The sequence below is a fragment of the Phocoena phocoena genome, chromosome 13 (genome assembly GCF_963924675.1).
Source record: "Phocoena phocoena chromosome 13, mPhoPho1.1, whole genome shotgun sequence".
Classification (NCBI taxonomy): Eukaryota; Metazoa; Chordata; class Mammalia; order Artiodactyla; family Phocoenidae; genus Phocoena; species Phocoena phocoena.
Window position 1 is genome coordinate 44,268,177 of NC_089231.1, and position 17,258 is coordinate 44,285,434.

General features: G+C 38.6%; 1 protein-coding gene across 1 annotated transcript in view; it reads left to right on the forward strand.

Moving 5' to 3' along the window:
* Nucleotides 1–17,258, forward strand: part of LOC136132556 (desmocollin-1-like) — a 38,902-nt gene that overhangs the window by 16,404 nt on the left and 5,240 nt on the right. The window contains 3 exon segments of the mRNA XM_065889456.1: nt 4,963–5,005; nt 5,007–5,172; nt 5,460–5,706. Coding sequence (XP_065745528.1) covers nt 4,963–5,005; nt 5,007–5,172; nt 5,460–5,706 — 456 coding nt within the window.

Genomic DNA, 17,258 nt, shown 5'->3' on the forward strand with positions numbered 1-17,258 from the left:
TGGCCAAGCAGTTTGAAAGAACTATGCCCATAAGCCAAAAATATTTAGGTTTCAAAACCTGAAAGAAAACCTCAATTTGAATATTATTATTTAATCGTGTGCATATGATCTTCCTTTCCTCTTGATACCTCTCACACAATCTTTGAATGTAATTCTTTCAGTATAAGTAGGAAAAAAAATCTACTAAAGAATGGGAAAAACATTAACTGAGAAATATAGTTAACATTGCCACTCCTTTATAATCCTGGTGATTTGCTGCTTCTGTATAAGCAAAAGTGAAATCTGAATGTTTCAGGAACACAATTATGATGTCAAACAAGGATTTATATTTACTCACTTATTCCACAAATGTTGATTGTCTTTTAAGTTCCAAGTACTAGGCCATGAAAATTAGGATTCATAAGACAAGGTCAAATTTTCACACAATATCAGTTGAGGGATTATTATGTTCTCATCACAGATTCCCTGGTATGAAAATTTTCCCCATCAATGAATGTATACATATCATGAGAAGTGGAAATCAGTTAAAGAGTTGCCCACCCAGATTAAAGGGTAAAGGGAGGAAACTTCACAGAAATGCAGAAGCTAGGTGATAAAAAATGAAGTACTTTTTGGAGAGAAGGAAAATATGGAAAACAGAGATACAAGAAATTAACTTGGTCTTTTGGAGACAAAAGAATGTCTTTAGATACAGTGATCATAGCACAAAGAAATGAAATGTCAAATCTAAACTTTGTGAGTCTATGTCTCAGCCCCATGGATAACCTGGATGTGCTCAAGAAGTAAAGATAAGGGTGCTATAAATGTTAATGGAAGACCGTATGGTGTCATAAAGGATTTTGTTTATTTGAACTTTAATCCATTTAATATATGCTTCCAAGGGCCAAATATATAAGTAAGTACTTATATTTCCAAATGAATGTTTAGTTTTGATGCTCATAAATATTTTATAATGATGATCTAGGTATTCCAGCTTTCTTAGAATCCAGTTGATTTCCTTGTATTTTTTGTGTCAATTTTTTTGTCAGTCAGGTTGGTTTCCCTGCTTTCACTCTAGAAAGCACCGTTTTATACACCCTCCACCTAGAATTAGACTGCCCCTCCTGTTTGAAATTCAGGTACCTTTGCTTCTTGAAATGAATGGCAGTGACATCTTCTGTGGTAGCTCTCACTAGTCTTTGTTCAGTTTTCACGCGGGCGTTCTCTAGTTGGCAGTGAGTGGGAGCTACTCTTTACTGTGGTGCACGAGCTTCTCATTGCGGTGGCTTCTTTTGTTGCGGAGCACGGGCTCTAGGTGTGCGGGCTTCAATAGTTGCGGCATGCAGGCTCAGTAGTTGTGGCACACAGGCTTAGCTGCTCCGCCCCATGTGGGATCCTCCCAGACCAGGGCTCGAACCCATGTCCCCTGCACTGGCAGGCAGACTCTTAACCACTGCACCACCAGGGAAGTCCCTGTTCAGTTCTTCTATGAACACATTTTACGCCCTCCTTCCCTGGGAATAATATCGTAATTATCACAGGTGATGTGTCTTCTCTACAAAGGGGTGCTCTCATTGTTTCTCATGTACGTTCTTTTCCTCTAGCTAGACTCTGAACTCATTTTCATACAAGGACGCTTATCATTGCTAAATATCTTTTCTACCAAGCATCTGGCAGAGATCTTGGCATGTTTGCTTCGTGTACGTACTGATATTTGTCATTCCTCTGTTGTTTGAGAGCCCTGTGAATCTCTAGGTCCAGGTTGTGAATTTCACTACCAAGAGCTTTGCAAGTTCAGGTGCATAATAGGCACCTGGAACAATTAGATTTAATGTATTATAGAAACTTGAGTTCAAAAGTTTACAAATGCTTTGTTATATTTGGCTGTAAGAAGAATTTTGTTAAAATAAATATTTCAGGGTTGTCATGTGGAAGAGGTAAACATTTTGTATATAGTCCAAAATAACCATGAAAAAATTGGAAATGATTAGGAGGTGTATTATAGCTTGATAAGAAAGAACCTGAAAACTTTCTAGTGGTTAATTAAAGAGTTCTGTACATGGAGTGGGCTGATTCATAACAGTGAACTTCCGGTTCCTGGAAACTTAAATAATGGGGAACGCTTGCATTTCAGAGTCCCTATTGTTGACATGTAAGTTTAGATTTTAGTTAACCCAAGATGTACTTTCTAGCTCCAAGATTATGACATTCCTTACTCACCGATACTTGGCATTTTCTTATGTGCTTAATTTAAAATAAGATTTAGAAGTAGACAAACATACACACTCAATTACCTTTTCACAATCTTCAACTATTATCAGTAACTACTTATTTTTTGCTCTATTTCCCAGAAGTAAGGAAAAAATTTGCAATCAGTCTTTTATGGTTTTAGAAGGCATCTAGGACTTTGTTTTCAGCTGCGGCTTTGACTACTATCCATTATAACAATTTCAAGTTTTCCTCTTTTTAACAACATGCTTAAAACAGACTGTGATGGAAAATAATCATTTATGTGATGAATGTTGGTTGATTTTTTTTTTTGCACTGCACTGCGGCATGCAGAATCTTAGTTCCCCAACCAGGGATCAAACCCGCGTCCCCTGCATTGGAAGCACGGACTCTTATTAACCACTGGACCTCCAGGGAAGTCCCCCTATTTCTTTATTAGATTTTTTTAAAGTGTGATTTCTATTGTTCCTTAAAGAGAAATAGTTCTCTGCTTAAATTTTGAAAAGTAAAATCAGAGTACACATGTTGACTCACAGGTAGTATCTGTAACTATTTTTTTTTAATTAAAAAAATAAAAGCTTCTTTTTTCCCATTATTCACTTCTCTGTTAGGGTTTGAAGTTGTTACTTGTATTCAAATTTATGTACAAATTTATGGCAGTCCCAAATGTTTATATGCTATTGCAGATTTTTAAAATAAAAGTTGTATCTCTATTTTTTAATAAATTTATTTATTTTTGGCTGCATTAGGTCTTCGTTGCTGTGTGAGGGCTTTCTCTAGTTGCGGCAAGTGGGGGCTACCATTGCGGTGGCTTCTCTTGCTGCAGAGCACGGGCTCCAGGCATGCGAGCTTCAGTAGTTGTGACACGTGGGCTCAGTAGTTGTGGCACCCAGGCTTAGTCTTTCCATGGCATGTAAGATCTTCCCAGACCAGGGCTTGAACCCGTGTCCCTTGAATTGGCAGGTGGATTCTTAATCACTGCACCACCAGGGAAGCCCGCTGTATCTCTCTTTAATTTCTAGATATTGTAAAACTTGTTCAGATAAAATAGGTATATACTGCAGTTACCTTATGTAAGTGATTAATTTAAAAGTCACTGAATAAATTAATTTTTTAGTTATTCAACAGAAAAAGTTTCACTGAAATACACTATCCAATATGGCTTAATTGTTATTTCAACCTAAAAAGAAAAAACAGATTACATTTACACATGATTTATGGTAGTCTTTATGATAAATTCAATATTTACGCACCAAAATTTAGACTAGCATTCAAAGCAAAAAAAGTGAGAAATTTCATCAGTTATTTTTCTGTTTATTTCAATTTTGAAAGCTTACCATCTATAGCAGTTTGTAATTTTATTACAAATTATAAAATTTGAATATGTTCTTTAAACTTCATTATCTCTTAAACACCAGTAATGGGCGTTATGTTAATTAAAAATATTTATTTAGACTTATGTGCGAAACATTAGGCCAATAATAGTGGAGAGCTGGAGATGAGTAACAGTTCTTATTCTCTTTTTTTAAATAAATTTATTTTATTTGTTTATTTTTGGCTGTGTTGGCTCTTCGCTGCTGCGCACGGGCTTTCTCTGGTTGTGGCGAGCTGGGGCTACTCTTCGTTGCCGTGCGTGGGCTTCTCATTGCAGTGGCTTCTCTTGTTGCAGACCATGGGCTCTAGGCGCGTGGGCTTCAGTAGTTGTGGCTCATGGACTCAGTAGTTGTGACTCATGGGCTCTAGAGCTCAGGCTCAGTAGTTGTGGCGCATGGGCTTAGTTGCTCTGAGACTTGTGAGGTCTTCCCAGACCAGGGCTCGAATCCGTGTCCCCTGAATCGGCAGCCGGATTCTTAACCACTGTGCCACCAGGGAAGCCCAACAGTTCTTATTCTTAAAAGCAAATTGATTAAATGGGGGGGGGGGGGGTGCAACTTTTTTACAGTTTATTCAATTAATTTTTTTACAAAGTCTAAAAATAGTAAGTGCATTATATTCAATGTGTTAGCATTAAGTTTTAAGTTAGCCAAGAAATACTGTGCCCAGATCACTAGGCACTCAAGATGAATACAACTTAGCCCTTAGGATGAACATGTTCACAGTTCAGTGCGTGAGCCAAAGATGAACCAAGGGTTCTGAGAAATTGAAGGAGAATGTGGCTACCATTGTCTGTAGAAGTCACAGCAGGTTTCATGCGGAGGTGATATTTGAATGGATTCTTAAAGGATAATACGGTTTTGTCAGGCAGAGAAAAGAAACGTATTCCCAGCAGTGGCAATAGAATGTGCCAAAGCTGCACGCAGGAAGGAGCACACCTACTGAGTTTGATGATCAGTTTTACAAAGTTTGAACAAAGAGTAGATGAAGAAAAAGCTCAGGAGAGGAAGTCAAGAAAGTGACTATGACCAAATGTAAAGTGTTTGTATTTGAAGCATGAATGTATGTTCTTCCTAAAGAAAGATGTAAGAAATCAATTTTCTTCTTAACTGGTTATTCCTTAGTGACATTAGTTATAATCTCATACCTTTTAGTTTTAAAAAGCACCTCAAGATACCATCTGATACAGCTACCAATCTCCAAGGAAGAGTAATGTCACTATTTTGTACTGGTAGCAATGCTATTTGTGGTTCGGAAAGTGTATGAAATTCCAGTTCAGACAACTAGTAGAAAGCAGATGTCAACTGTACATCATAGAGATTGTTGAAAATAGACTTTAAGTGAAGAAATATCCTATTTTTTGTTTTTCTTATATAACAGATCTTGCACTGGAACATTAGTAGTTCTTTTGGAAGATGATAATTGATCACTCACCACAAATTGGAAAAGAAGTGACAATTTGTTGGCATGATAAGGATTTTGCTGTTCTCAAACCTGTAGATCAAGATGGACCTGATAGTGGGTCACCTTTTCAATTCATTCTCAATAATTCTGCCAGCAAACTTTGGACAATAGAGACATTAACGGATGGTATGTAGTTATGTTAAACCTTCTAATCAATAGGAACTTAAGATGGTGGTCTAGATTTTCACCTTAGTTCATTATAATAAATAAATATTACTTGTTTTTTAAAGCAATGAATAATATACTTACGTTTAGACTCTTGTTCTGAATACCTTTAAGAAAACATACATATCCATTTTAATATAATATTTGAATAATATATTAAATATAGAATAATATAGGTAAGCATAGAGCAATGTCAGTTAATTTTCCTGGCTTTTCAAGAAATCAAAATCTGTCTTTTTTTCACATAGGTAAAACTGCCATTCTTCGTGAACTGCAAAATCTTGATTATAACTATTATTCTGTGCCTCTCCAAATAAAAGATAGACATGGCGTTTCTGCAGAACACATGTTATCAGTGAGAGTATGTGACTGTACAATTCCATCTGAATGTAGAATGGCTACTAAAGTTCTGAGAGATGCAGGGCAATCAAATGCAATACTTGGAAGATGGGCTATTCTTGCCATGGTGTTGGGTTCTGCATTGTTGTCATGGAAGTATAATTATCTAGAATGTGTTAGCTGAAATGTTATCTAATATTTTTAAAAACATATGGCAGTTCTTTACATCAATGACATTTATAGCCTTTGATAAATGTGTCCTTTTAAAAATCTTGCGTGGGGCTTCCCTGGTGGTGCAGTGGTTGAGAGTCCGCCTGCCGATGCAGGGGACACGGGCTCGTGCCCCGGTCCGGGAGGATCCCACATGCCACGGAGCGGCTGGGCCTGTGAGCCATGGCCACTGAGCCTGCGCGTCTGCAGCCTGTGCTCCGCAACGGGAGAGGCCACAACAGTGAGAGGCCCACGTATCACAAAAAAATAAAAAATAAAAACCACATTTGATCTCAAATCCTTGCCACTACCAATAAAATAATAACCACTTTCAAATATATAGATAGAATAATTGTGTAAGAAATGTTATGTGCAAAGTATATTTATAATATGCATTTCATGTGGATAGATCAAATTATTTTAAAATCTTTACTTAAAAGTATTTTGATTGATAGGAATAAAATGCCCTTTATAAAATCAATCTATGGAGTTAGATGTTGTTTATTTACTAACTTTAGAGAAAAAAACAATTAAAAATAAGTGTGACCTTCCTCCATATTTGGTCTGAGGATACATAAGATTTCAAATTTTTAAAAATTTAGTTGTCAGAGTGCAACAATGAATACCTGTAATTGTGGAGTGTTTTTATTTGTCCATGTTTAGGGACCATTAAATGCTATAACATGGAATTATTATTAAAAGGAAATTTCAAGGCTTCCTTTGAGATACCTGAATTTTTACCTAGAATTCATACCAAAAATTCACATAGAATTATTTTCTGCCAGGTGTAGTTCAAGAAAATCTAAAAGGAACCCTCTAATCCAAGGTGGAAATGAAAGAATTTTCTTGTTTTGACTCTGCCTCTCTTAAAATATGTAGAAAGCTTAGGAATTAAGAGTGGATGACATTTATATGGTTCATTTACATAAAATTTAAAATCCAACTTCACAAAGACCTTTCGTCCATAGTAGGCGTTCTGTAAGAGAGCTAGGTTACTATTCTACATCTACCATATTTCTCACCTCTTTGAGATCCATAATGAAATTCTAAATCAGTGGTTCTTGAAGTGTGATTCCTGGACCAGAAGCATCAGCATCACCTGGGAATGTGCCAGAAAGGCTAATTCTTGGGTCTCTTCTCAGATCCACTGAGTAAAAAACTCTGTGGGGGAGGCCTTGCAGGTGTTCCTAGTGTACAAGTTCACCTCTGTACTAGGTCTTTGCTACTCAGTGCTGTTCATAACACCTGACAGCAGGTGAAGAAAGTGGATTCAGGCCCCACCCCAGACCTAGCGAATCAGAATCTGCTTTTCAACAAGCTGTCCCAGGAGATCCCTTTGTACATGAAATTTGATAAGCACTGTATAGATGATCCCTTGGTTAGAACCTGCAAAAACTAATAGATGAACAACACAATTAGCCAATTAGAGTGAGTACACTGGTAGTCTCAGGCAGCAGGTCTACGGCTGCCAAATGGTAAGGAAATTTGTCCCGTCTCACCTGATGACCCCAATTCAAGGCCACATCTCTTCTGTCCACCCACACAGCAGAATCTCCCACCCTACTCTGTGTTCTTCTGTACTGAATAACTGTAACTGACTCTCTGTGTACTTTGTACCTTATGGTTGCATACGTTGGAGGGTATACAGTGGCACATAGGGTAACCAAATTTAGGTGCATGGCATACTCACTGCCACTTTACTTAGTGAATATATTTTGCCAACCCATAATTGAGGGGAAAAAAATCACATTTTGACATTATTTTTGGTCCGGGTCTATCCAACAAATTTACTAAATTATGTTTAAAAACCAACCTGAATAACCTGGATGGTTTAAGCAACGCACTCGCAGTATCCTGAGATCATTTTGGCAAATAGATGACTTGACGTATTCTTTTCTTACTGAGCCAGTTCATCACCATGTATGTTTTTAAGCTTTTATTTTTCTGGGTGTAGCTGACTTTGAATATCATAGGTGTGGCTAGGAAGCTGTCAGAACCAGTTGTGTTTTACTGAGTAACCATATTCTGTCACGATTATTTCTTTTCATTTCAGACTGGGAAATCAGGCAGAAGGAAATGAAGGCAAATTTTCAGAGTTATTTTAATCTTAATATTTTAATCTAATATTTATGTGTCATTAACATTAAATAGATAACAAATAATTATTAAAATTAAATATGAATTTGGTATTTATATTTTAATATTAAATACACTTGAAGTTAAATATCAAGGGGACACTTGCCACTGACAAACACATGTCCCTTGATATTTTGTGACAGTTGTGACAGAGACTTCTGGTTGTTTACCAACTATCCCCTAACCTAACTGTTTCTTAGAGATGGACCTTGATTTCATTCAGAATGGCTATGAGCCTCACTAAGAGACCAGTATTTCCCAATCCCTTGAACTAAGTGTGACGTGTCCTAGATTGTGGTCAACGAGAAGCAAGTGAATTGCTGTGTATGAAATTTCTGAGTAGGTGTTTTAAAGGAGCTGATTCAGCTGGAAGATGTTTTTAGGTTCTTTTGTTTGTTTTAGTTTTGTTTTATTTTGTTTTTTGCATCCCTCAATTGAATTTCATGACTTCTAGAACACAGATGTGATGGCTGGTGCTCAAGCAGCCATATTATGATGCTTCAGATTGGAAACCATGAGCCATTAGTTGAGAATGGTGGAGCATCAAGATAGAAGGAGCCTAAATCACTTGTGACTTTGTGGAGCCTCCAAACCTGCCCTGGTCTTCCTGCCTCTGGACCTGTCCACTTGAGTGACTAAACCTTTCTGTGTTTAAGCAATGAAATTTTAGATTTTCTGTTAAATGTAGCTAGTCTAATCTGATATAGGGAGATAACAGAGACTGGATGGAAATAATTGTTTTACTTAAGTCATGATTCAATCAACTTAATCTGCCTTGGGAACTCATTTTTTTTTTGGCTAAGATTTCAAAAATGGTTGTTCTTGAAGATACCTCTGTGTTCTCGAAACAGTCTCAAGGCAAAATGAAGTATTAATTATTTAATGGAAGTCAAAAAGGTGTACCTTTTCTTCACTTGAAAATACTCTTTTCTGTTCTCCCTGAAGTCAGAAGCCTGACTTTGTCAGAAGGCATGCGTCTAGGAGTGAGGCAGTTTGGACTTTGCTATTAACCTGTTGTATGATCTTTAACAAGTCATTGAAGCTCATTTACTTCAATCCCCTCAACTATAAAAAGGATTTTATTTGTTGGTTTTATAAGCCAAACTGACGTTCTTCAATGCAGCGATTATGTTTCAGTCATCACTGTGCTCTCCCTTACACCTGTGCTTGACAAGAGTTTTTGTTTGTTTGTTTGTTTTGTGTGTGTCAATAGTATATATATATATATATATATATATATACACACATGGCATTTAGTATTTAATTGGTGCATTAAATTAAAAACTTCAATGAAAACATCTTCCCTAATTTTAAAATACACCTTTTAAGATTTAGCATACTATTTCCACTGCTTCAGTCTCTGTCCCTATAAATTGTGTGATCAAATGGATGTGTTCCCTTAAGTCTGAGGGATTCAATGTTTGGTTGCATTCTAATAGCTTGAGGCATGGTCTCATTTTTCAGTTAATATATAGGTAAATAAAAGCAAATACAATTTATTTTCCTATTAATTAATCCAACAAATTACATCCCAGTCTAAAATATTTCTTATGCCAATTCAACTAGACTTCAAAATGAGTAAAGGTGATTTTAACAAACACAGGAAGTTGAGGAGGTTTCAGCAGGTGACAAAGAAGACAATTTTATGGTTTTGCTGTATGACAAATGGTGATTCCACACGCCTATTAACTTAGTTGGAATTCTGCTCTTCCACATTAGAGGCTATATAAAAAGGTATTTTAAAAATGATCTCAGTAAAAAATAAATAAATAAATAAATAAAAATGGTCTCAGGATTTGTATTAGACTACTTGGTAACAGAAATAAAGTGGCTTATTTATTTATTTAGACATCATGAACCACCTGATCCTGCCTGCTCAGGGCACATTGTCGCCCAGTAGCCAAAGCCAGAACCCTGGGCATCACCCTTGACTCTTCCCCCTCTGCCCTCCCTCATCTAACATCCCATATAGAACTACAACCAGTTCGCTCTACCTCTTAATTATCTCTTAATGTAATCAATTTCTTGTAAAGAATCAATTTCTTATAAAGTGGTTTAAATAGGCAAAAGTTCATTTTCACTAATGTAAAACAAGCTCAGAGTCTTGGACTTACAGGGGCTTCTTTATTTTTTTTTATTTTTTATTTTTTTCGGTACGTGGGTCTTTCACTGCTGTGGCGTCTCCCGTTGCGGAGCACAGGCTCTGAATGCACAGGCTCAGTGGCCATGGCTCACAGGCCCAGCCACTCCGCGGCATGTGGGATCCTCCCGGACCGGGACACGAACCCATGTCCCCTGCATCGCCAGGCGGACTCTCAACCACTGCACCACCAGGGAAGCCCTACAGGGGCTTCTTAATATCATCAATGTCCCAGAAGCCTTCACTTTTTCTGCTCAACCATCCTTTGTACAAATTGCTTCACAATCACAAGATGGCTCATGCAACTCCAGCTATCACGTCTGAGTCTGAGGCAGAAAAAAAGAGGAAGGAGGAAGACGTTCTTTTTAGGGAGCATTTCCAGAAGCTCCCTCCAACAACTCCTGCCTACATACCCTTGGGAGAACTTAGTCACTTGTCCATCCCTAGCTGCAAGAGAGAGTGAGAAATGTGGTTTATCAGCTGAACAAAATCAGGGCACTGTAACTAAGGAAGACGTTTAATAATGATAGGAGGTAATCTGGGGGCAAATATGCAGGAGAAATATTGTTTCTTATTCTTAACCAGTGTTTCCTGCCCCAGGTCAGTAAGATTCTTAGCAAAATATTTATTCCTTATATAATGATTTGCAGGGCAGGAATAGAGATGCAGACATAGAGACATAGAGAACAGACATGTGGATGGGGTCGGGGAGGTGTAGAAGGGGAGGGTGGGATGAATTGGGAGATTAGGATTGACATATATACACTACCATGTGTAAAATAAATAGCCAGTGGGAACCTGCTGTATCGCACAGGGAGTCAGCTCAGTGCTCTGTGATGACATAGATGGGTGGGATGGGGGTGGGAGGGAAGAGATATATGTGTACATATAGCTGATTCACTTAGCTGTATAGCAGAAACTAACACAACATTCTAAAGCAACTATACTCCAATAAAAAAAGTTGTTAGTGGACTATGTAGTAGTTTGAGTGGCTCACACTCTTTCACATGCCAAGTTTTACAAAATACTGCAGAGTTAAAGCTTATTTTTAAAGTGCCATAAATAAAACCTCAGTTTTTTTCAGAGATTTAAACCTGATTACTTCCTTAAACCATATGTGGCCTGCAAATTTTGGGGGGTTTTGGGGGAGGAGAGGAGAAGCTTTTACAGTTGAAAAAATTGTGAATAAACTGCTATATTAAAAATCAGGATATTTCACCCCAAATGCAAATTTGTGACTTTGCTTGAAAAATTGGCGGGTCTGGCAACACGGAGTCCATATTCCCAAAGACCACCACTTGCTTGGAAGTGACAAGTGACTTTCCCAGGGTCTCTGCCAGTGCCAGAGCCCTAGGAGGCTTTGCCATTTATGTCTCAGATAAGAAGGCTGTCAATTGCCATTTATCATGACACTTGTACTATTGTTTTCTGAAGGTAGATGTAGGAAGGAAAAGAGATGTATTTTTTGTGCTCTTATCTTCACAAAAGCAGAATAATAAAAAGGGCTGCTCTTTTCAACCAACCTAACTTATTTATTTTGATTACTTTCCTGGACCCTGCAGGTGTTAAAGGCTATGACTACTTACACTACATGAATTTTCAATATAAAATGGATTATGTTGCCATTTGGTGTACAATATAATTTGTTTCTTCATTATGTTCATTGTTTTCTCTCCCCTCCCCACATCTGAGTGTAAGCTCCATGAGGGCAGAGATCTTTGTGCTTAAAACAGTGTCTGGAACACGGAGGAAACTCAGTAAATGCTTGTTGAAGACATTTACTGAGCACCTACTATGTGCAAGCATTACAGGATACTATCACAAGTGTTATCTCATTGAAAATATTAGTAACATACTTCCAAGTTTAGGTGTTTATTATTCCTTTTCCCAGTAAGAAAACTGAGGCTGGGAGAGGTCAGCTGACTTAAACAAGATCAGACTGCTAGGTTTTCAAGGATTTAAAGGTAAGGCTGAGCAGTGATTACCCCCTGAACATTTCTCCTGAAATGGCCTTCTCAGGTCCATACTACAATGGAAAGTGTTTTTAGCTTATCAATCCTAAAAGAAAAAATACTTCCTATGAATCTGTGTTAAATATTTTACATACATCCTTCTACAATGTAAATTTCAATCTTCAGCTGGTACATTTCTGTGGGAAGGTGGAAGACACACAGTCTTCCTCACATTAGAGCCATTCTCTCCACAGCAGAATCAATGGGTTAAACAGATAGATGGCTTTCATTTGGAGTTGCCCTAACTATCCATATCCTGATAATGATCAAGTTTGCGTCTTCAGATTGGATGTCTCTTTTGAATTCCACATCCGTATTGCTTACTAATTATTCCAGCCTGACGGCTCACAGAAATCTCAAACTCAGTACCTTCAAAAGCAAATTATTTAACTCCTGCACAAACTAGCACTTTCTTGCTGTTCCTACCTTTGTTACTAACAATACTGTACACTCTTTGTCCAAACATAAATCAAACCCAGAATTCTGCAATTATTTGAGTATATAAAGAATAGAAGGTTAATGCACTCCAGAGGAGACAGATTTATAAATGAAATAATTACAACACTTTGGTCAGATAACCAATTACAGAGGCAGATATGAAAGCTGCTACATACACAGAAGACTCAAAGTGCTTCCCCTCCATGGGGAAGTAGGGAAGGCTCCCTGAGCAAAGCAGAAGACATTCTAGATGGAGTGGAAGTAAGGCTTCCCAAGCCTAACAAAGCCAAAACAACCAACCAAAAGCAAAACGAAACAAGCAAAAAACAAGATCTACTAAAGTTCCAAACAACACAAATTCAAATCCACTCTTAGGGAGGTTGGATTGGAGGGGTTGTAGAGCTGCAAGACCAGTGAAGATGGTCCAGATGAGAGATGAGGGATTAAACACAGCAATGAAGCTGGAGACTGATGTGATGTGAAGGTGAGAGGGTGTCTAGGATGACTCCCTGGTTTCTTTCTTGAGTAAGTGCAAGGATCATGAAACCATTAACCACATGAGGAGAGAAGCAAAGCAGTTTTGTTCTGGAAAGATAATGGCTTCAGTTTGGGATATTCTGAACTTGAGGTGTTGTTTTTTTTTTTAAACACATGTGCTTTCTTATTTTATTCTTTCTGACAGAGTTTTTGTGGGTTTTTTACATCTTTATTGGAGTATAATTGCTTTACAATGGTGTGTTAGTTTCTGCTTTATAACAAAGTGTATCAGTTATACATATACATATGTTCCCATATCTCTTCCCTCTTGTGTCTCCCTCCCTCCCACCCTCCCTATCCCACCCCTCCAGGTGGTCACAAAGCACCCAGCTGATTTCCCTGTGCTATGCGGCTGCTTCCCACTAGCTATCTACCTTACGTTTGGTAGTGTATATATGCCCATGCCACTCTCTCGCTTTGTCCCAGCTTACCCTTCCCCCTCCCCATATCCTCACGTCCATTCTCTAGTAGGTCTGTGTCTTTATTCCTGTCTTACCCCTAGGTGCTTCATAACATTTTTTTCCTTAAATTCCATATATATGTGTTAGCATACAGTATTTGTCTTTCTCTTTCTGACTTACTTCACTCTGTATGACAGACTCTAGGTCTATCCACCTCATTACAAATAGCTCAATTTTGTTCCTTTTTATGGCTGAGTAATATTCCATTGTATACATGTGCCACATCTTCTTCATTCATTCATCTGTTGATGGACACTTAGGTTGTTTCCATGTTCTGGCTATTGTAAATAGAGCTGCAATGAACATTTTGGTACATGACTCTTTTTGAATTACGGTTTTCTCAGGGTATATGCCCAGTAGTGGGATTGCTGGGTCATATGGTAGTTCTATTTGTAGTTTTTAAGGAACCTCCATACTGTTCTCCATAGTGGCTGAACCAATTCACATTCCCACCAGCAGTGCAAGAGTATTCCCTTTTCTCCACACCCTCTCCAGCATTTATTGTTTCTAGATTTTTTGATTATGGCCATTCTGACCGGTGTGAGATGAAATCTCATTGTAGCTTTGATTTGCATTTCTCTAATGATTAATGATGTTGAGCATCCTTTCATGTGCTTGTTGACAGTCTGTATATCTTCTTTGGAGAAATGTCTATTTAGGTCTTCTGCCCATTTTTGGATTTGGTTGTTTGTTTTTCTGTTATTGAGCTGCATGTGCTGCTTATAAATTTTGGAGATTGATCCTTTGTCAGTTGCTTCATTTGCAAATATTTTCTCCCATTCTGAGGGTTGTCTTTTGGTCTTCTTTATGGCAGAACACTGTATGACATAAATCACAGCAAGATCCTTTTTGACCCACCTCCTAGAGAAATGGAAATAAAAACAAAAATAAACAAATGGGACCTAATGAAACTTCAAAGCTTTTGCACAGCAAAGGGAGCCATGAACTTGAGGTATTTATGGGAGTTCCAGGACGGTACTTCTGGTTCCAAATCTGGAAAGAACGAACACACTTGATGCCTGCCACCTCCTCTTCCCACTCTGTTACTTAATAGCTGTGTAATCCATCCCCAAATACTGGAGGTTCATTTAGTGCAGGGAACACTTTTTCTTTGGCTTCCTATCTAAGTAACTAGTGGTATAAATACTTTTATCCGCATGAATATTCAAAGCATCTTTTCTTTTCTCTGCTCTGTGAGAACTGGCTAGACATCCCCCTTACACCTCTTTCCTTCTCTCCCTCTTAATCCCCCACTCTACTGAGTGAAATAAAATGAACATGAGAAAAGATGTGAATTATATCTGGATAAATTTGTTATTAAAAAAAGAAAGAAAAGAAATGAAAGAGAAGGAGAGCTCAGAGAATGAGGAGATGGTTTATTTTATTTATGTGGCGATGGTTGTTGCTGTTGAGGAGTAGAAAGTGAGAAGTAGGAAAAAGGTACCTTTAAATTTTTGGGAAACAGCAGCAAACTGTATAAAGGGCACTCAGAATGTTAGCCATGGGAAGAAAGCATTTTTAAGAAGGTCACTAGGTATTAAGAATACCCCCTGAAAAGGCTAGCATCGGGGAGAAGGCAATTTCCACTTTACCCTCTTGAGTTCTTGTGCCAGACTAATAACAAAATTGACACATGGGGCTTCCCTGGTGGCGCAGTGGTTGAGGGTCCGCCTGCCGATGCAGGGGACGCGGGTTCGTGCCCCGGTCCGGGAGGATCCCACATGCCGCGGAGCGGCTGGGCCCGTGAGCCATGGCCGCTAAGCCTGCGCGTCCGGAGCCTGTGCTCCGCAACGGGAGAGGCCACAACAGTGAGAGGCCCGCGTACCGCAAAAAAAAAATGACAGATTAACAGGAGAAAGAGAAACATATTGTAATTTGTATACACAGAAGTGTCATAGAAATGGACCTAAGCAGTGGCCAAAGCAGGCAGCTTTTATACTTTTTAGGCAAAGAAACAATAAATTTGTGAGGAATTGACAGGACAAAGAAACTTCGGTTTTGGGTGCTTAATGAGTAAAGAATCTAAACAGAATTTGGGCTTGGGGTGGTAAATTAAAGAAGTAACAAGGTTGGTTTATACAGGATCTCAGCCCGAATTCCCTGTCTCTGGAGATAGGGGTGTCCTTCTACCTCCAGATGCAGGAGGGCACCTTTCACAGGAGAGTTATTTCCTGCTTTCAGGGAGACAGAAAGGAGGGTTAGAGTGTCCCTCTCGCATTGGCCATTTCTTCAATAACTTTAACTCAAAATGATCACTACGCCATGGTGGCATATTTGGGGATGGCCTGCCCTGAGCCTCAACACTGGAAAAGGTTTGAAGCACTTGAACAGGTTTTCTTTATTTTGGACTGTGTTTCCTAGAAAGCCCACTCTGCTGGGACTGGGCCCGGGGCTGGCGTAGGCTAAGAACACTAACATGGTAGCTGGCCAGGTAAATGTTTGGGGAATGACTGGATTTGTTTTTGTTTTCAGTTTTATTGACAAAACTGGTGTGCATAAAGTGTACAATGTGATGATTTAATATCTGTATATTTTATGACATGATTATTAGAATTAAGTTAATTAACACATCCGCCAACTCATATACTTAAGAAGGCTTGCACCCTTTGACCAGATTTCCCTATTTCCCTACCTCCCAGACCCCCTGGTAACCACATTTTAATCTTCATCAAGATATCTATATAGATCTATAGCTCTATGTATCTATCATCTATCTATCTATCTATCTATCTCTATGTCTATATTTTTTAGCTGGCTTCCCAAAATCGAATAGATGAAAAAATTACCCACATTTAAATAAATTACTATTACTATTACTTTCCTTGCTATTATTTTCTCTGGAGTGAGTTACATAGAATTGTCTCTATGAACTGCAATTACATTTCCATGCCTGTAATTAAAAATCAATGTTGTAATTAGGAATTTGTTTTGTTTATATACACTTGGGGAAGATAGAGATGGATTAAATGATGACATAGGAGAGAAGGAACAGAACTGCTAGAGCAATGTTCTCAAGGAGGTGGGAGGAGACGGGAATTAATGCCCAAGTGTACAAGCTGACCTTAGCCATGAACAGAGGCAGTTCTTCTACAGTATAGAAGAAAAGCCCATATATAATATATATGGCACAGATGCAGATAGGTGGGTAGGTGTGGGGAAGCTTGTAGTATTCCTTGATATTTTGTATGTGAAATTGAAAGCTATTTTGTATGTGAAATTGAAAGCTAAATCAGTAAAGGAAACTAAGGTTAAAGGAGGGTGTTTGGGAGGTTTGAGCAGAAAAAAGGAGATATGAAAATATTGCCAACGAGAAAAGGGAAGTGAATGGACTAGGCAAATAGAGTGAGACTGCTGGGTCTAGTTAAGATACTGATCACGGGACTTCCCTGGTGGTGCAGTGGTTGAGAGTCCACCTGCCGATGCAGGGGACACGGGTTCGTGCCCCTGTCCGGGAAGATCCCACATGCCGCGGAGTGGCTGGGCCCGTGAGCCATGGCCGCTAAGCCTGAGCGTCCGGAGCCTGTGCTCCGCGGCGGGAGAGGCCACAGCAGTGAGAAGCTCGGTACTGAAAAAACAAAACAAAACAAAACAAACAAAAAAAGATACTGATCATGACCTTAACGTGGAACTCCTGAACTTGGATATGAGTTTCATCTGCAGCCACATTCACCTGTGAGTGTGTAGCAGTTGGGAGGGTGGAGAGTTAGATTTAATCAGGGAGTCACTTTGACAAGGAAGCATCAGCTTCCTAATTTTTGTCAGTCCAACAGGTGT